Raw genomic sequence first — 21,523 nt, forward strand, 5'->3', positions numbered from 1 at the left:
ATGTCCTTGTAAGAAGGTGTGCAAAAGGACTTTCTTTCCTAAGACTTAAAACTTTTTAAACGTTTTTGCAGTTTCTTTCCATTAGTGATGATGTGAGAATAGGATTGTGACATGTGGGGTACTACCTTCCTATACAGTATAATGATATGCTTATTATAGAAATTGCCAGGTAAATGTGCATTTCTAAGCCCTTGAAGTTTTAAGAATAAAAGGGAATGTTTGTTGTAATTGCTGTCCATTAGTGATGATGTACAATAGGAGAAAAGAAGTGGCTATATTGGAAAGTACTTAACCTCCCTTCCTGTGTTCACATGATTATTATCGCAGCTGCCAAGTATGTGTGAGTATCCAAAGAAACAGACAACGTCTTTTTTATCCTCAGAGAATGCTGGAACTGATGTTTTTCCATCCTACCAGACCGTTAATTACATTCACCTTCTAACTAGTCCTTGGTGAGAACAAGACATAGTACTATGACCTACTTCCTGGTGAGGCTTGGTAAATAAAACAGAGAAATAAAAGACGGCTGCAAAGATGGTATTAGGAAACGAGACAACAAATAATATTCTACTTCCTGGTCAGGGTTCGGTGTGACATCATGACAAACAAGAAGCAGACCAGAGACTTATGACAACCAGTGGTGGGAAAAGTACTCAAATTCTTTACAGAATCAGTTTTATTGTCACATCACAGGTTTACAAGGTAAAAAAGTGGGTGAAATTCTTTTTTGTACATCGTTCCCATCGCAACGTTAATTTCCATAGAAAGAAGAGGGGGGGGGAGAAGAAGAGGGGGGCAGGTGGGAAGGAGATCAAAAACAAGAGAGCAACAGAAGGCCAGACAAGTTATCTACATATTTACAAATTACCTGAGATAAAAAAAAAAAAAAAAAAAAAAAAAAAAAAAAAAACTAAAGAACTAAACTAAGGTGCCTGAGCATAGCAGCAATGTATTGTATACTGTGCATGTTATACTTATACTGTGCATGATAGACAAAGGACGTTAAGGTGCTTAGAGGAAAAGGAGCACAATAAAAAGACCCAAAAAAGTCAGTGCGTTATACAAGGGATTAAGGTGCAAAAGGTCAGTGCGTGTCCACCTAGAGTGGACTGACCCTAGTATAATCCGCATGTAGCTCCATGAGGGAGTGCAACAAAAAGTCATTTGTACCTGGTGTAGTCCACAGGTGTGTCCGAGGGGGGGCTAAAGTCCAAGTCATTGTCCCTGGTATAATCCACAGGTGTGTTCAGGAAGGAAGAGCCAGAAAAGTCTGCGCCGCCTGTTGTCAGGCTGCTGAACTCATCCAGGCTTATGCCCCATTCAGCATTCTGACAGCAGCTGGGTTGAAACTACACCAAAATCTGGTGGTGGAACTCTTGATACTGCGGTAGAGCCCCTTGCCCGGTCGCGGTCGTTGTAGGGGGTTGAACAGTCTGTGACTTGGGTGGTGCTTGTCCTTGATGATGCGCTTGGCTTTGACCACGCACCGCTTTTTGTACAGTTCCTGGAGCGCTGGGAGCTCGATTCCCATTATCCGCTCTGCCGATCGCACTACTCGTTGTAGGCTGACCTTTTCTCGGGCAGTGCAGTTCCCGTACCAGGCCGTGACACAGCCTGTTAGGATGCCTTCAACAGAACTGTTGTAGTACAGCCTGAGGATGCGACGTCCTACTCCGAGCTTCTTCAGGCGGCGGAGCCAGTACAGTCGCTGCTGAGCCTTTTTCCTCACGTGTGTGGAGTGCGTCTCCCATTTGAGGTCCTCCTCGATGTGTACTCCGAGGAACTTGAACTCGCTGACCCTTTCCACTGCAGCACCGTCGATGAGGATGGGCGCATGGTCTCTCCGCGGCCTCCTGAAGTCCACGATCAGTTCTTTGGTCTTGTCGACGTTAAGAGAGAGGTTGTTCTCACGGCACCAGTGTGCCAGTGATTTGATCTCCTCTCTGTAGTCAGACTCGTCGTTGTTGACGATTCGGCCTATCACTGTCGTGTCGTCCGCGTACTTTATGATGGTGTTGGAGACATGTGTGGCTATGCAGTCATACGTGTACAGGGAGTAGAGGAGAGGGCTCAGCACGCATCCCTGGGGTGCTCCGGTGTTGAGGGTCAGGGGGTCGGATGTGATGCTGCCCATTCTCACCACCTGATGTCGGTTGGACAAGAAGTCCTGTATCCAGTCGCGCATGCTTGGGTGTAGCCCTAGGTGTCTGAGCTTTTTGTCAAGTATTGCTGGGACAATGGTGTTGAATGCTGAGCTGTAGTCCACGAACAGCATACGTACATATTTGTCCTTCAGCAGCTTGTTGTCCATGTGCGAGAGGACGGTGTGGAGAGCCATGGCAATAGCGTCGTCGGTGGATCTGTTTTTGCGGTATGCATACTGCCACGGATCCAGCGAGGCAGGTAGCGTGGAGCTGATGTATTCCCTCACCAGTTTCTCGAAACACTTGCTGACGATCGGGGTGAGAGCAACAGGTCTCCAGTCGTTCAGGCATGTCACTTTGGCCTTTTTGGGAATGGGCACAATAGTTGACATTTTGAACCCTGCAGGGACCACAGCCAGGGAGAGGGAGAGGTTAAAGATGTCAGCGAAGACACCCGCCAGCTGGTCTGCACATGTCTTAAGGACCCGGCCTGGAATCCCATCAGGTCCGGCTGCCTTGTGGATGTTGACCCGTGTGAAGGCTGTACGCACTTCTCTCTCCGAGATGGTTAGAGGAGGGTTCTCCTCTGCTGGTGCTGCTGATGGCCCCGCTTGGCTGCCGCGGTTGGAGCTGATCTCAAACCGGCCGTAGAAAGTGTTCAGTTCGTTGGGGAGGGAGGCAGGCGGGTTCACCTCGCTTCTGGTTCTTGTTTTGCAGTCTGTCAAGGTGTGTACTGCCTGCCATGTGCTCCTGATGTCGCCACTGCTGAGTTTGTCTTGCATCTTTTTTGTGTAGGCCTTTTTCGCCTTCCTGATGGCGCTGTTTAGGGCCGCGCGCGTCGTGTTGCGCGTTTCCACGTCGCCAGATTTGAAACCAGCGTCCCGTTCATGCAGATGTGCACGTACTCCGCTGTCCATCCATGGTTTCTGATTGGGATAGATCCGAACTGTCTTTTTTGGGACAATGTCATCTATGCACTTGCTGATAAAGCCAGTTTACTTAAGTAAAAGTGCCAATACTGCAATATAGAAATACTCTTGTTACAAGTAAAAGTCCAGAATTCAAAACTTACTTGAGTAAAAGTACAAAAGTATTGGCATCAAAATGTACTTAAAGTACCAAAAGTAAAAGTACTAACATGTTTGAAAATAGCCGATCTACAAGCTTGCGACACGTTGTGAGCTTGTAGATCAGCTATTTTCAAATAGCCTATGTATAAAATAGGACTGAAGTGGTTAATGTATGTGTCATAATATCATAATTTATATCTGAAAGGTAACTAGTAACTACATTTTTCAAATAGTTGTAGTGGAGTAAAAGTAAAAGTATTGGAAATTGGAAATACTCAAGTAAAGTACAAATACCTCAAAATTGTACTTAAGTACAGTACTTAAGTAAATGTACTTTCCACCACTGATGACAATGTATTGATGTGATTCTTCAGACACAACCACATACTCTTCTTCTTTCCCCCGCCCCACAATTACAGTGCAGAAGAGAAAGAAAAGAAACTCGATCAAAGCCAATGGCAAACAGAACAATCTTTAGTTGTGTTTTAAAACAAATCAGAGTGGCAGCAGACCTGCCATTTTCTGAGAGTTTTTTTTCCCTCAAGATATGTGGTGCATAAAAACTAAATGCGTATTCCCCACGTTTATTTTTGGTTTTAGGGGCCAAAAGTAGATCAGAAATGTATTTTGGACCTAAACCATTCAAAGCTTTACAGACCAACAGTAGTATTTTGAAATCAATTATTTAACACACTGGGAGCCAGTGTAAGGATTTAAGAACTGGAGTGATATGCTCCACTTTCTTGGTATTAGTAAATAACGTGTGTCTGCTTGCCTTCAGTGCTTACCAGGTGGTGGTGGTGGAAGAGGATGGATCCAGGCAGGTGAAGAAGAGAGAACTGGGCACCGTCGATTGTTTTCCTACTCCCAACTCCCACAGCCAGGCCCAGGCTAAAGGAGCCCCCCATTACTACACGGCCGAGCTTGCCCCCAGCAGTCTGCCGGAGGCCACGCCCTTCACCGTGGGGGACAACCACACCTACAACGGCTACTGGAACGCTCCCTTAGACCCCACCAAGAACTATCTGGTGTTCTTTCAGGCTACCAGCAACTTCAGAGGGGTGAGTAAGAGCTAGAGTTCTCAAATTCTGCCCGAACCCGAAGCGACCTGATTATTTCCGTTCTCTTCGGGTTTTCGGACCTAACATTATGGTAATTGTTCAGGCCGGGCCCAGTTAGGACCAGGCCTTAATTTTCAGGCTTGTTGAGAACTCTAGTAAGAACCATTAGACAACCCGACAAGACTGCTGTTTCCAGAGTGTAGACACATCACCATTATGCTTTAGCAACCTTGACAGTAACTTTAGATGTGTTCACTGCTTGTCAGAAACACATTCAGAGGTAATCGGTTTTGAAGGCACTAAAAACAAGGTAGGTAGAGAGTCAGAAGGACCCAGGTTCACCCTCCGGCCCTGGTCTGTGTGTCAAAGTGTCGATGAGCAAGACACTTAACCCCGAACTGCTTCCCGGGCGTTGTATTAACTCATTGAGTGCCATTGACGTGTTTCACGTGTTTTACCGCTATGGCGCAACGTGCCAATGACGTGTTTGACGTGTTTTTGAAAAAAATATATAATAAAAAAAAACGTTCAGAACCGAAGATATCATCATTTGAAGATTTGCTGCTCCATCCACTCCTTGTTTAACTTATAACTGAAAAAGGATGTATCTCGCTTCCTAAGCACTTTTTTTTTTTACTTTGAAAAAAATATATATATATATCGCACTGACCAGAAATAACCAGAAATAGTTCTGGCACTCAGTGAGTTAATATTGTCCACTGCTCCTAATAAATTAGATAGGATGGGAAAATGCAGAGGACAAATTTCACGTTTGCAAATGTACTGTGACAAAAAAATACCCAGAAGGAGTGGAGACTAAATTAAATATCCTGCAAGCAGAATCAGCTTGTAGAACATTTAGTTCACTATTAAGTTCTCAATGGGTCTGACAATGTAAACCCAACTCGAACTGACCCGAGTGAGTGCCCGACCCAATTTTTATATTTTTATTTTTACAGTATAGTTTAGCAGCTTTGTACATCAGCGCTAAGGTGTTACTGGTATTAACAATTTCATTACATCATGCTGCAGCACCTTATCTTTCAACTTTCAATACTTTTACTTCTACTCCACTACATCTCAGAGGAAAATATTGTACTTTTACTCCACTACAATTATTTGAAAACGTTAGTTAGGCTACTAGTTACTTTGCAGATATAAATTATTACATTATGAAACATACATTAACCACTATAGCCCTATTTTATACCCAGACTATTTGAAAATAGCCGATCTACAAGCTCACAGCGCGTCGCATCGCTATTATATCTGCTATTTTCAAACAATTTAGTACTTTTACTTTTGATACTTTAAGTACATTTTGATACCAATACTTTTGTACTTAAACTCAAGTAAATTTTGAATTTCGGACTTTTACTTGTAACAGAGTACTTCTACATTGCAGTAGTGATACTTATACTTAAGTAAAACATTTGAGTACTTTTTCCACCACTGGGCCTCTAGTCTTCTGGCAGAGGCTCTGAGTAACTCTATTACTCACCTCCCTTTCACCAGGAAACCCAATCCGGGTAACGGCGCAAATACAACGCCTGGGATTTGAACCCGGGTCTCCCGCGCAGGAAGGGACACTAAAGCCAGACATCTTGTCCACTAGTCTAAAGGGGAATTCCCCCTTGACCAGGGGAGATACTAATTAGGCTTCTGGTACTTGAGGCAGGGGCTCTGAGCCACGTTGCTACACTTGCATGAATAAGGAGAGTCCTGACCAGCATGCATTGAAATTAAAAGCCGTTTGTAACATTAGATGTATATGCAGGAGAATGACTGATGTCCCATCTACAGAACAATAGGCTGTACCTCTCAGGGAATGAAGAGCCATTTCCCTCTGTGTGTGTGTTTTATGGAGTTGCTTTTGGGCATAACTCTCATGAATGAGAGCTGAAGGTCAAGGCCTCCCTGTGTCTCTGTGCTGTGAAATGTGATTGAAATCTCTCCCTATTGATCCAGAGGCACCGGTAAGCCTCACATCAAGAGCTCTCCTCCCAAATGAGACTCAAAATGAAAGGCGGTGTTGGAACCAGTGCTTTGTTGAAGCACTCCGTCCTCGCTGTCATTCAAATGAGTGTGAATTACATTGTGGGTGTTGAGTATCATGTCACAAACGGAAATAACAACAACTATAACAAACATTGCGTATGTGACACACATAGTGAGAATTGTGCTGGGTAAATATCATAGGTAGGTACAGTACGTTACTGTGGACATGATGTGTTGCCTTTGCCTTTGAAAGAGTGATTAGTGTGACCGACGCCTCCAGTGGAGCCTGAAAGACACATGATTGCTGCCTTTTAATCTGACCCACCTGCACCAATCACTGAATGAACAAACAAACCAATGGATGGGTGGATGGATGGTTCAATGAAAGAATACATTTACAAATTATTGGACACAAATGAATGAAGTAATGGATGAATTAATGTGTGAATTAATGGATAAATTAATGAAGTAATGGATGAATGAATGTATGCATGCATGCATGCATACATATTATTTATTAATAATATATAATATAATAATACATAGTATTTGAATAAGGATAGGACTAGATACGTTTTTAACTTCATGTCCTATGCCCTTTTCATATTTGTCTCCGCCAGGCCGAAAGGCATGGCGAGAGAGTATGTTGTGCCCCCTGTCCGTCCGTCCGTCCGTCCGTCCGTCAATCTGTGTACAGCTAATCTCCGGCACTGTTGGCTTGATCGCAGCGAAACTGTGCACACACACTCCCTGGATGCCACAGCAGAACCTCTGCCCCAATTTTCTCACATTGGGGCAGTATCTCTATAGTCATTAAACGAAACTTGTTTTTCATATTTTTCATATTTCATCCTGATTGGCTAAAATGGCTTCCAAAGTTTGCAGGAGTGCTCGGTTTTGAACAAAATGCCTCAAATCATGAACACAGCATGAAATCTCCGTGAAATTTTGCATGCATATTTCCACTATGCCGAGGAAGAAATGCCACTTGAATATTTTCAAATCAGCCTCATGGTGGCGCTATAACAGGCCGATTCGTGTTTTTACCTATAACTGCACCGATCTGTGTAAAACTTTGTATGCACACTCCCTAGAGGCAGGGGTGGACTGGCCATTTGGCGTACCGGGCAAATGCCCGGTGGGCCGCGGGCCAGTGGGCCGCTGGGCCACCCAAAAAAAAAAAAAAAAAAAAAAAAGTTTTTTTTTTTTTTTTTTTTTTTAATCAAATATTTTCGCTCCCATTTTAGGATTATTACGGTCATTTCAGGGTCGCGTGGTCCAATTATTAGTTACATTAATGTTTGGGCTGGGATGCTTTCCCCCCCCCCCCCCCCCCCCCCGTTGACAAAACGGTCCGGGGGGAGGTGGGCCGGTCCGGACCAAAATGCCAGGGCTGAATTTTGGTCCCAGTCCGGCCCTGCCTAGAGGTCAAGGAAAAACCTTTGCCCTGCATTTTTCACATCTGCCTTTTATAGCGCCACGAGGAGGCCGACTTATGTAAAAAAAAAAATGACATTACTCCTTCCCATTTTATCCAAATGTCACGCAAATCGGTACACATGATCTCTATAGTCATGTGATCAAGACGGATGTGTTTGGTTTTTCATATTCCATCCTGATTGGCTAAGATTGACATCTTAAGTTTGCAGTAGTGGCTTGTATTGAACAAAATGCCGCAAATCATGAACGCTGCTTCCGATTGCGGTCAAACTTTGCACGCACATTCACACTATGTTGAGGAACAAATGCCACCCTTTTAACATTGGCCTGTTATAGCGCCACCAGCAGGTCTAATTTAGCAAAACTTTTTTTTTGAACAGAATGCCTCAAATCATGAATGCAGTGTCCGATTGCCGTGCCAGGCCTAAGAAGAAATGGCACCCTTTTCACATGGGCCTATTATAGCGCCACCAGGAGGCCACAATAACCTACCTGACCTGGCGGAGACCTGTGCTCCGAGGAGCACTTTTTCTCGGCTGTACTATCGATGCTCTGTATACATTTCCCCTCAAAAACCTTTTCAGTTTGTGTTCATCAGAATTCTTCACCTGTAGCTCCCTGTCACATTAAGCTGGATCTATTGGCAGGTAAAGGGTATTTACTTCTAAATTTTTATCCCACGATTTTTTAACCCCATTTTTTACACCCAGTGCCAATTGTCTATGTAATCCTGGGCACTACCTTCCCTCTGCCAACCTAGGGAGGCCATGGCCGAGCTCATGCCTCCTTCAATGCATGAGAGCCAACTGACCTTCTTGTCACCTGACAGGGGAGAGTTTCCCTGGTTGGACGTAGCGCGTGGAAGGAACACGTTATTCCAACCAGTTCCTTTCCCCTCCATCAGGCGCCCCGGCTGGCCAGGGGGAGGCAGTATAGTGACCAGGATTACTGCATGTTTTTGTGAGGGTACCTACCCTAGGGAACACGGGGAGAACATGCAAACTCCACACAGAAAGGCCCTTTCGCCAACCCCACCTAGGGTGTGGGCACTGATGACGCGGAGGAGAGAACACGCCCCCAGCACCCACAGTGTCCCCTGCGGGAATCGAACCCAGGACCTTCTAGCTGTGAGGCGACAGCGCTACCGACTGCGCCACCGTGCCCCCTAAGGGTGGTGTTTCTATGTAAAGCTCCTCAGGGATTCATCCCACGTCTCACGCAGGCCGCTGGAAAATAGCGCACAACGTGTTGCGATGTGACGTGTTGTAAGAGCTTGTAGATTGGCAGTTTTTTTATAGCCCAAGTATAAAATAGAGGTTAATGTATGTTTTGTAATGATAATCTAAATCTACAAAGTAACTAAGGTTTTCAAATATTTGTACTGGAGTAAATAGTATTTGCCTCTGAGATGTAGTGGAGTAGAAAAAAATGCAATACTAGTAAAGTAAAAGTACTTTAAAATGTTACTTAAGTACAGTACTTGAGTAAGTGCACTTAGTTACTTCACACCACTGCATTTAAGCAGCAGCTGCTTTAATAACCTCTTGATGGGAGGTAAGTAGAACTTATCTGTCACTTCCAGAGACAGGATGAAAGTCTATTTGGAAGAGGTTTTCAATTAAAAAAGGCAGTTTGGCACCGCTTTAGGTGAAAAGGTTCCGACTCCACTCTCGGAGCGCAGATTAGCATAATTGCACATAAAGTGTGATTTAGCATCTTTAACCCATTAAGACCGGGAGCGCATCTGTGTCATTTTAAGATTTCTTTGGCTATTCTAAAATAGCAGATCTACAAGCTCATAGCGCGGCACCGAATTTGTGCAAATCTTTGAATATATTGTATATGTTGTTAAAGCAAACATTTGTAACTCAAATCTATTCTACAAATCTTCTAAATCCTAACAGTTTTTTGAAAAACGCATGTTTCTATATCAGTGGTTCTCAAACTTTTTCATGTCAAGGACCTCCAAAATGATATGTATTTGGCCGCGGACCCCCATCTCAAAGGGACCCCCATGAAGCAAAGATTTGAGTTACAAATGTTCACTTAAAAAATATGTATTCACAGATTCGCATACATTTTTCAAAAATAGCAGATCTACAAGCTCATATCACGGCACTCGGTGCCGCGCTATGAGCTTGTATATCTGCTATTTTTGAATAGCCCAAAGTATAAAATAATGGTTTAAGTGGTTACACAGATGCGTTCCGGGTCTTAATGGGTTAAATCTTAATTTGATAATGTTCCCCACGGAGACATGGACGAGGAGGGCTTGGTTAGGCAGAGGGGGGAGCTAATTAGAAGACCTGGATTTGTGAACCTCAACACCATGGAAGCGGAGCAGTGGGGTGGGGGTTGGGGGGGGGGGTGCATTACACAGTATTCAAGTGTGGCATTAGCTGTGCTTTAGGGCACAGCTAATGGGGATCCTAACAAAATAAACAAATACACAAGCACGACTTTAACTCAAACTTGTTTCTTCTCTTTTTCTCCCCTCACAGGAGACAAGAATCAACTGCATCCGGATCGCTCGCAAAGGTAGCTTTGATTCCATTCTATTCCGAAGACAAGACAATAAAATCCATTGTTAATTTAACACTTTAACACATTATTCTGTGTTCTGCAGATCTGTTACCTGTTTGAATTCACAGTTTCTTATTGAAGTGTTTTTTAAGTATTTTGTCTAAGGCTGCGTGTCCCAGTGTGTGTGTGACAGAGCTGTCCTCAGATCAGGCTGATGCTCCAGGGTTTTGACATTGAGGACTCAGAGTTGCTCTTTGATCCGTGTGTCTGCTGAGCTGCACTGCACAGGAGATACAAACAGGCAGCTGAATGCCAAACTCTCACTCTTCAATTACTGACGTTGACATTTTGGCGCGTTCTAAAATTTTGGCATACCCCCGTCGGGTTACGGCAGCTTTGAAATGGAAAACGCAGCACCATATTCTGCTGCTTGAGAGGGGAAGAGAGAGAGACGCCTTGAGACAGAGCGGAAGAGAGAGATAGAAGCCTATAATTCAAACAGTGGGCATAGAGACAGAGAGAGAGACGGAGAGAGACAGAGAGAGATGGAGAGTAAGCAGATGAAGGGAAGGTGCTGAATTAGCCCCTCTCTTCCCCTCCCTATATCAGATAGTGTCAGAATCTCATAGTACTCTTGAGAAAGGGCCGTGTTAAATTGGATTCCTATCCCTGGCCCGAACTCTCCCTTTCTTATCTGAAGCACGGTGACATGAAAGGTTCCCGCCTCTGCATTGTCTGGCGCTGCGACACAAAAGCAGAGGAGGTGCAGTTGCAGGCATATTTATATGAAACATCCTTTGGTCCTGTATATGATCGTGTTGATGTTGTTCCATTTCCTGTCCACTTAGTGGTGGCGTGAACACGTCTCCTGTTGTTCTGTCTCGGCCTCCATACATGCCTCTCATGTTCTCTCCTCTGTTTGTGTTCATTATGAAAGGATTAGACTCACAGATGACATGAAGGACACTATCTGATTAATTACAGGCTAATGCAAGGAAATTGAGATATAAACACTGCTTGCGTTTTCTTCTAACAAACCCTTTCTCATTTCCTGCATTCCCACAGCTGGATGCTTGCTGCATTGAGTTTTAATATAATGGCTTTGCTCTGAATACGGGGCTAAGAGCAGAGTGACTCATCCGGCAGATGTTGTGAGATAGCAGCATGTCCGTGGAGCTGCATTGATGCAATTTTGCAAGACATTATAACCATCACCAGTCCACTGACCAGCAAGCCAAACCAGGATCCACATGGTTCCTTAACTCATTAACTGCCAGAATAAAACATTGTCTATAGCCGACCTTGCCAGCTTTTTGAGCATTTTTACAAACCATGTCTCTGCTTCCATCGGGGAAAAAAGCGTGTCACCGCAACCCTCCATTCTTTAGTTATTGGCGGTTGAATATAGCTTGTTCTCGCCAAAAACGCAGAAAATAAATAAGAAAGTAGAGAAAATTGTCTATCTAAATCCTTTGACATTAGATCCGACGGGCTTGGTTTGTTGTGATCACGTTATATCCAGGTATTTCCTGACGTCCTTCTAAGCGATTCTCAACCCAGTTCTCAAACTTCAAAAATGTCACCCCCAATCGCTGTGATCGGCTGAGACATGCAGAGGGGGCACTCGTTTTGGTTCACCTAATAACCTATTTTGGCCTCCATGACTTGCCAACTCTTGTTGGGGCTGGTTGATGTGCGAGGCAAGGCAAGGCAATGCAGTTTTGTTTGTATAGCACATTACAACAACAAGGCCATTGAATGTGCTTTACACAGAACATCAAGTAAAGGAAACACATTAGAATGCATAAAACAGAAGAAGTACAAATTACAAGATACAGTTACAGCGCAAAAGAGAAAAAGGAAAAGAAAGCGGGCAGGTATTAGGTAGCCTAGCTTAGCTAGCTTGCCTTGATCTCTCGATATTTATAGGCTACTGTAAAGTGATCCATTTGGTGTGAGGTGAAACGCCATAACTCCCTCATGAAATGGGCAAGGCTTTGTGTCTGCCTTTTAATGCGCAGTGTCTCATTTATAGCTTTAGTGTTTTGCTCATCAGCGCAACCATGTAGCACTGCTCTGCCTTTGGAGAAACACCAGGGAAGCCCAAATGATGATTCATTGAGAGAGGGATTTCAGGCTCCTGGCTGGGTGTGATGGAAATTTGGGGACAAGCGGTGCGTAGAGACGGTGGCATATGGTGACATATGGCTCAGAGTCTGCCATGGAAAATAGCCTTCCTGAATTAGAGAAAGCATCCATTAACTCAGACAACCAGGGAGACGTGTTCTGCTCTTCTGGGCCAAACACCAGTGTTGATTTCATCGACTAAAACTATGACGAAAAATGATCGTTGACTACCTTTTGTTCACTGATGAAAACGGAATAAAAACTAAATAAAGACTAAGCTACAGTACATTGACTAAAACTATGACTAAATACAGTGACAATTTCGTCAACAAATAAAAACTAGACTTAAATGTTAGGGAGGGGACTAGTGGAGAAGAGATCCAGTAGAACTAAGACATTTTATGTTTGGTTGCGCTCGGGTGTTGCACTCTTAAAATAGTAGATCTACAAGCTCACAACGTGTCGTGCTGCGACGTGTTGTGAGCTTGTAGATCGGCTATTTTCGGCATGCAACCATGTGTCAAATCAGCCATTACGACGCCATCAAGGCACCGCCTTGGTCGACTAAATCAACTGTACATTTTGTCGACTATAATCTTATGATATTTAGTAGACTAAAACTAGACAAAAACTAAAACATTTCAGATGACTAAAATATGACTTAAAAATTTGATTTTATTCAAGATGACTAAAGTCATAATTTGCTGTCAAAATCAACTCTGCCAAACACACTCGGGATCAATGGTCTATTGCCACAAATCGTGCACCATACTATCCCTACCTCTCTCTCTCTCTCTCTCTCTGTCTCTCTGTCTCGTCCAGAATATCAGAACACAGGAATAGTATTTCACAGTATTTTCACATGATGTGTGGAGAAGCTCTTCATTGCAGCAAGGAAGTGAGAGTATGAAGGGAATGTAGGGAATAAGTGGAGCGTGTGTGTGGTAATACACTTGGCTACTGACTCCTTTAGTTGGCAGCGCCATCCAATATGAACACGAACTGGATCGGCGGTCTATTGTGACAAATCCTGCACCATACTACTCCTGCCTCGTTCTCTCTCTCTCTCTCTCTCTCTCTCTCTCTCTCTCTCTCTCTATCTCTCTCTCTCTCTCTCTCTCTCTCTCTCTCTCTCTCTCTCTCTCTCTCTCTCTCTCTCTCTCTCTCTCTCTCTCTCTCTCTCTCTCTCTCTCTCTCAGGTGTATATAATGTCTGTAGGTTGAGGAGGATGATAGGCTCCTTTACACTGATAAACCTCCCCTCTGTGCTCTTGCGGCGGTAAAAAGAAGCTCGCTAGGATTAAGCTTGCAGCTTCAACTAGCAGCTGTTTTTTATCCATGACTGATCTTCTGCTTTATCAATTAGATTCGGGGAAGGAGTCGGTTAATGCGATTCATTTCAGTGTCGCTGGCACTATGATCTTCCAAACCGCCCAGGAGGTTCTGTTGTTGTGTGTTGTACAGTATGTAGTGTTTGTGGTCATTTGTCACTGGAAGAGTATGTCAACATCACTGGGGTGTTGGCATAACGACTAAGATTAGTGGATAAAATACATTTTAAGATTGGAAATGTGGCTTCCAGACAAGCATTAAACGACAGCCTCCCATTAGAAACATTGACCTTTGCCCTGTGAGAATAGCTTGTTAAGAATGGTCGCGGCATCTATTTAAAACTAATTTGAAATGAGTAACTTATGCGTCAGCTAGGTCAGTTAAGGTTACTTTAAGTTAGTTTGTTTTGAACACGGACGTGATCAAACTTAGTTTGCGAGAACATAGACGCGATGAAACTTTGTGAGAAAATGACAATAGCACAAAAACAACCAATTACAACCAGAAACTAATTTGTACAATATAGAGGGAGGAGAACCCAAGTGGCTCATAAACACTTCTTTTGTCAAGACAGGCGGACAAAAGAAACAACAAAATTATAAATCAATTCAAGACACAAGTGATTTGGATTGCAGGCAGAAACAAAAGATGTCGCAGTGGAGAAAAACTGTGTAAAGATGAAAAGAAGAACAAAACCAATTAAATGATTTCAATTGGAAGATGAAATCACAGAGAGAGGTGTGTGTGTGTGTGTGTGTGTGTGTGTGTGTGTGTGTGTGTGTGTGTGTGTGTGTGTGTGTGTGTGTGTGTGTGTGTGTGTGTGTGTGTGTGTGTGTGTGTGTGTGTGTGTGTGTGTGTGTGTGTGTGTGTGTGTGTGTGTTTTGTGCTGAGACATGTTGATTCACCGTCAATATGAATGTAGCATCAACAGCCACGCTCGATGTGTTGGACTGACTGCAACCTCCTTTACAAACACAGTATGAACGTGGCAGCTCAACTGAACTGATCTTTTGTAAATGTTTGGCCTGTATGTTTTGGAATAAAAACATGTCAGATAGGAAGTCAATGTGTAATATATAATGTTGAAGATGGTGCAGATCATGTAATTGACAAAAGAGAGTGCTGCTGATTGTTTAGTCTGGTTAATGAAAGTGTTATAACAAATAGATAGATAGATAGATAGATAGATAGATGGATAGAGAAAAACAACAACACAAGGTCACAGCGTCCTCACCGTATCCCGCCCCACAACAATAAAGTGTCCATTACAATCAGTTCAATGGCAATCAAATAAACTGTCCATTTCAATCAGTGCACTGGGAAAGAAAGGGACAGTGTTCACAGTGCAATCAGTACAATAACCATACCCTAAAAGTGTCATTAGAGGTCAGAGCAGTGGTGTAAAGTAACTAAGTACATTTACTCAAGTACTGTACTTAAGTACAATTTTGAGGTACTTCTTCTTTATTGGAGTATTTCCAATTTTCAATAGTTTTACTTTTACTCACACACATTAACCACTTAAGCCCTATTTCATTCATAGGCTATTTGAAAATAGCTGATCTACAAGCTCACAACGTGTCGCAACGCTGTGGCGCGTTGTAAGCTTGTAGATATGCTATTTTCAAACATGTTAGTACTTGTACTTTTACTCTAGTAACATTTGGAACACAGGCCTTTTACTTAGTATTTTTATATTGTGGTATTGCTACTTTTACTTAAGTAAAATATCTATTCCACCAGTGGGTCAGAGTCCTTGATACATCTATTATTCCAAGTTGTGTTACAGTTGACCTGGCAGAGCGACCACTGTGTGTTTCATTGTACATCCTCATAGCTACTGGCACAAAGGACATGCCTCTGGAAGGGGTTTTCACTTTGTCGTGTTTTCAACCCCTGATAACGCTGTTGTCGTCTAAACGTTGTCTAAACGTCTAAATGTTCAGAAAGCTGCGGCTCGTCTGGTGTTTAACCGCCCCAAGTTCTCCCACACAACTATCCTTCTCCGTTCTCTATACTGGCTCCCCGTAGCGGCTCGCATCCAGTTTAAAACCCTGGTGCTAGCCCATAGGGCAGTGAAACGAACAGCTCCTTCTTACCTCCGGGTTATGGTCGATGCTTACACCCCTGACCGACCACTTCGGTCGGCCACCTCGGGGCGACTGATTGCCTCGTCGCTCAAGGGTCCTTCTCAGTGGCGGAACAACTCAAAGCCGGGCCGGGAGGCACAGCACAGTGATCAGGCCGCCCCTGCGCATGCACGCTGCGCGTGCGTGGGTGCACAAAATGTGCAAAATTTTGCGGGTTTTCGGCGGATTCGGTCACTTTTTGGGGGGCTTTTTGTCACTTTATTTCGGTTTTAGGGTTAGGGTAGGGTTAGGGTTATGTTGTTTAGTTCTTATTTTTGCCTGATTTTACCGATTTATTATCTGACGGCCCGGGCCCTCCTGGGTCGCGGGCCCGGAGGCGGCCGCCTCCCTGGCCTCCCCGGACGCTCCGCCACTGGTCCTTCTGGCCGATCTACACGGTCATGACTTTTTTCTGTTCTGGCTCCACAGTGGTGGAATGAACTCCCCACTGATGTCAGGACAGCAGAGTCACTGCCCATCTTTCGCCGCAGGCTGAAAACCCACCTCTTCAGGAAACACTACCCTTCCTCTTCGCCTTGCCTACTTGTTGTTAACTAGTTGTACTTACTCTTGTTTTATTGTTTTATTGGATCTTGTTTATACGATACACTTATTTGTTTTTTCATTAGATTTTCCTATTTTGTGTCATTTGTTTATGAAAGTAGGTAGCTGATATATTGCACTTTTACTTTAGCGCTAGGTATACTCTTGGTTGCTTGTTTTAGAAGTGAATGCACTTAATGCTTCTGGTGATTAGTAGTTTAGTTCCCTACCTATGTTGAATGCACTTATTGTAAGTTGCTTTGGATAAAAGCGTCTGCTAAATGACTGTAATGTAATATAATGTAAATGGACGGCACATCTGATATTTTACTTTGTTGTTTTCTCTAGATACCGTTGTCCGCTAAACGGGGCCTAAGTTATGAATAAAATCAACTATTATAACTCAGTGGAACTGGATCTCCTCTTTGTAATGCATTGAAGTTCTCTGTTGTTTAATCATGATAATCCACTGCTGCGCTATGTGTGAGGTATGGATTAGCAACCATAGACATCCAAGTTACCGTATTTTCCGCACTATAAGGCGCATATGAGTATAAGGCGCACCTTCAATAAATGTATTATTTTCATATATAGGGCGCACCGCATTATAAGGCGCATCCACACTATAAGGCGCACTGACGGTGCGGCTTATAGTGCGGAAACCAAGGGAACCAATATTGATACATATATAAGACGCATCGGATTATAAGGCGCATCCGCACTATAAGGCGCACTGACGATGCGCCTTATAGTGCGGAAAATACGGTAACTGTTTAAATAATAGCTGTTGGTCAAAATTGTGGTTGAGTCTTGATAACGTTGGTATTTAATCTTGCTAATTGCTGGCAACTGTGTTACAAAAGCCTGTTACTTGAGACTGTGCCATTAGGTCATTATACGGCGGCTTCATATGTCGTTGGCAAAAAGTAATTGAATAATCTGCACGGCCTCAAGTGTATTATTGCTTAAATGTAAACTTTAGAAGATTCATGAGAGTCTTTGTTTTAATTTTTAATTTAATTTTTTTAATTTTATTAAATGAATCAGAATGAATCAAATCCACTGTGTCTTTGTTCCTCTGTGCAGCTGCATGCAAGGACTCCAAGCGGGCTCTGGAGGTATCCCAGCATGCAGAGGACATGGGCTTGATCCTGGGAGCCTGTGCTGGAGGTCTGGTGGTCCTCATCCTGCTTCTGGGGGCCATTGTCATCGTTGTCAAGAAGGGGTAAGTACAACGTGTTGATGGTCGGTCTCAAGTGAGTTATACTGCATATTTGACGTTGGAGCCATGATCCATGATACTGCTGTTTACACTCTTCTACAATGTGAGTTGTTGGTGCTCTTAAGTCAGTTGTTCTCAAACACTTTGATTTCAAGGACCCCCAAAATGTATATGTATCTGAAAAAAACGTCCAACTTCTAAATTTGCTTAGAGATCGGCTATTTTTGAATAGCCAAAGTACAAAATAGGGTTAAAGTGGTTAACCAGATTTTTTTTTATAATTAAAAAAATAAATGCTGGGGACCCCCTGGAACCGCCTCAAGGACCCCACTTTGAGACCCACTCTCCTAAGTTACCCATCCAGAGTAGTACATTTATCTCTATTCCACTGTGGCAGCTGTGCTCTACTGAGAAATACATTTGACAATGAGAATGAATTTACAAGTGGAGTTAGTGAAATAGCAGAGCATTAATCCTACATTCTCTGGCGCTTCAGCCAACCTTTCGTGTTTCATCTCATCTTTTAATTTCAAGGTCTGTGTGCTGGCTGAGCCCCCCCCCCCCCCCCCCACCCCCCGCCCCCAAAAAAAGAAAAGTGAATGTGAAATGCACTCCGGTCGCATTTGAATCATTGGCTGCTTTCCACCTGCAAATTACCTCCGCCGTCAACTGCACCTGCGATGTATTCTGCCTCCTCTCACTAGGCAATGTCTTGACACTCATCTGAGTGTGAAATATTTCATCAAGGAGCGTGTTATTCCATTGGCCACTCAATTACACGAGGCCAGCTGCTGTGAGGTGCCACTAGATCAGCTGGTAATTGGTTAGGAAGGATGTTTTTTAAATACACCCGTATTTTCTTCTCCAGTCGCATAGAGGCAGAATGAATGGGATTTTGTGGAAGAGGGAAGTGATTGATAACATTCACAAGCCCGCAAGCCTAGCCAGCTACGTGACCACATGCTGCCCGGAGAGAGAGAAAGACTCTCTCTGGGCATGCGTTTATAATTAGCCAGCGATGTTGTGCTCTCTTGTGGTTGTATCATTGATGTATTTATTATCTGCAGAGGGCACAGAAAATCCCCGCCCACTTTAAATTAAACTTGCTCACCCAGCGCATATTCCCCCTCCCCGCCCCTCCGGGAGTATCTCTCTCTACTTACGGGGTTTGATGACATCATGGGCCCATAAGCATTAGTGTCATTAGTCTCATTAGTGTCCTCTGTGCGTCTACGTCACAAACTACCTCCTTGCACAAGCCCATTGGTCAAGCCTGTCTTGGCACCAAACTTGCAGTGCCAGAGTTGGCCACTTGACAACTTTTGCTTCAACCAGCCCACTCTGTTCAAGGTTCGAGATTGCACTTTATTGTTAAAGGAGTAAATCACCATAAACATGACTTGAACGCCTTGAATTCATGGATATTCTTGTGTTTTTGTCGCATTCCTAAATTGATGACCGGCGGAGTCTCCGGTGAGTCTCCTATTGACCAGTGACCCGGTCATCAAATTATTGGCTCAGGAATACGACAAAACCCCCCAAAATCTCCATGAATTCAATTCTTCGTGGGGTGTGTAATTGATAGAAAATAAGTCATTTTGGGGGTGAACTACACCTTTAAATCGTGTAAAAAGTACATAAGCGTAAAACGTATTTGTGTTAGTCTTCCTTCATACATTGTAGATGCATACAGAAAGGGAAAGAGTGAAAAAAAAGAGTCAGTAGTTTTATACTAATAGGATAATACAATAGATCAGCATGTGTACAATGTCATCATCATCATCATCATTTATTTAAATCACGACCATTAGCATTAATAAAATTAATTTAATCATAGATGGAATGCATGTATAAGCTTGGCATATTATATACACATGCCACAGTACCTTATAAACTACAGCACAGAACCTTACAACAGTTTAGGTTGGAACCGTCAAGCTTTAACTTTTAAGGTCCTGGGGGCTTTGGTGGTATCTACTAATGTTAAAAGATTCCAGTAACATTCCAACACTCTGAGTATCTTCATGTGTCTCCCTGTTGGCCATCTTGACAAACCATGATCATACCTATGTTTTCTCTCTCGCTATCTCTCTCTCTCTCTCTCTCTCTCTCTCTCTCTCTCTCTCTCCTCTCTTTCTTCATGCTAATCAGAAGGGACTTCTATACTTACCCTTACTACCCGTAAGTGACTTTTCAATCCCGTTTCATACTGACATCACTCTCAACCCTGTAGTCCTCTCTAGCACCAAGTCCACCTCATCTTTACTTTCTCTTTCTTTCTTTCTTTCTTTCTTTCTTCTTCTTTCTTTCTATTTCCTACCCCCCCTTTCTCCGTTAACACCTCTCTTGGTATCACCAAATCTCACTTTCTCCATTACATCCAATTTCTCATCTCTTCAATCATACCCTACCTCCCTCACTCACTCACTTACTTCCCGTTCCTCATGTCTGTCTGTCTCTCTCTCCTCTCTCTCTCTCTCTCTCTCTCTCTCTCTCTCTCTCTCTCTCTCTCTCTTCTCTCTCTCTCTCTCTCTCTCTCTCTCTCTCTCTCTCTCTCTCTCTCTCTCTCTCTCTCTCCTCTCTCTCTCTCTCTCTCTCTCTCTCTCTCTCTCTCTCTCTCTCTCTCATGCTGCTTCCTTTTCCTGACTCTCTCTCTCTCTCTTCTATCCTTGCTCTCTGCCCCTCCATGTCTCTATCTCTACCTGTACAGTAGGAAGAAGGTGAGCATCAACAAGGCGGCCATTGCGTATCGTCAGGAGAAAGGTCGTAAGCTGAGCTCTCTGGATTGCAGCATGACGGACCAGAGTACCCTGCAGCAAGATGAAAAGATGGCACAGTCTTTCATGGACGCCCACGGCTGCAACGCTCGAAGTAAGAGAAACACAACGTTGCGACCGCTCTCTGAAAACCATCTGTCAAAAAAATCTAATTCTCAGTGCTTTTATTGAAATGGAATTAGCGTTCATATAAATTAGGTCTCCTAACGACATAGAAACTCTTTGTATCTAAGACACCTCAATGCCAGTTGGCCAACGTGTTGCTGTAGAAATATTTCCTTTTTTATTTAAATGTGTATGCCTTGAACTATGTCTATACATTGTCATGGCGTGTGCATTGAGTTTGAAATGTTTGCTAACACAAGAGTTCACCGTGTGCCCAGATGAACAGCGTTCCTCTGTGAACGAGTCGAGCAGCCTGCTCGGAGGCTCCTCCCCTCATCGCCTCAGTCGGAGGAAGAGCTCGCCCTATCACACGGGTCAGCTCCACCCAGCGGTACGCGTGGCTGACCTCCTCCAACACATCAACCAGATGAAGACGGGCGAGGGATACGGCTTCAAGCAGGAGTACGAGGTAAGAGGGTTTGCATACATGATGCGACTCTGGCTGCCTGAATAGCCTCTATGCATAGCAGCCATATTGGAAAGAAATTGGGCCTCTTCCTTACTCCCTTCACAGGTGTTACCAATGATTCTAATGAAGGCTCTGTTCCATTTAGTGTAGCACAGTGGTTCTCAAACCTTTTAATTTCAAGTACCCCCATAACTCTGAGAGTGTACAAATGGAACCCCGTCAAAGAACCATGAGGGTCCCTGGACCACACTTTAAGACCCACTGGTGTTGCAGAGTGTTTCCAGTGAGCCAACATGCACAATATCAGCACCCTGACTCTGTTTGACCAGAATGGAACAGAGCCTTCATTAGTATCATTGGTAACACCTGTGAAGGTGGTAAGAAGAGGCCCACTTTCTTTCCAATATCGCCGCCCTCCACTCCATCCTACCCAGCATCAGGGTCTGGAGCTCTGCGGTGTTCCTGGCTCCGCTGTCACGCCTGCAGTGTCCACATATGCTGGGTTTCCACATTGCAGCCCAGCACCACACCGCACCACACCTTATGGCCTCGCACGGCCTCCCAAAATATCTCCTGTTAACATA

The 21,523-nt window shown here is 43.8% G+C and overlaps 1 protein-coding gene across 1 annotated transcript in view; it reads left to right on the top strand.

Annotated features, from left to right (window-relative positions):
* The window catches only part of LOC308094549 (receptor-type tyrosine-protein phosphatase U-like), a 164,652-nt gene that overhangs the window by 88,119 nt on the left and 55,010 nt on the right, over window positions 1-21,523 (top strand). Inside the window, exons 11-15 of the mRNA XM_080441273.1 lie at window positions 3,996-4,275; window positions 10,215-10,251; window positions 17,453-17,591; window positions 20,299-20,459; window positions 20,749-20,939. Of these exons, the coding sequence (XP_080297399.1) occupies window positions 3,996-4,275; window positions 10,215-10,251; window positions 17,453-17,591; window positions 20,299-20,459; window positions 20,749-20,939 (808 nt within the window). The remainder of the gene's footprint in view (window positions 1-3,995; window positions 4,276-10,214; window positions 10,252-17,452; window positions 17,592-20,298; window positions 20,460-20,748; window positions 20,940-21,523) is intronic.

This window comes from Gymnoscopelus braueri, assembly GCF_963280865.1.
Source record: "Gymnoscopelus braueri genome assembly, chromosome: 11".
In the NCBI taxonomy this organism is placed as follows: Eukaryota; Metazoa; Chordata; class Actinopteri; order Myctophiformes; family Myctophidae; genus Gymnoscopelus; species Gymnoscopelus braueri.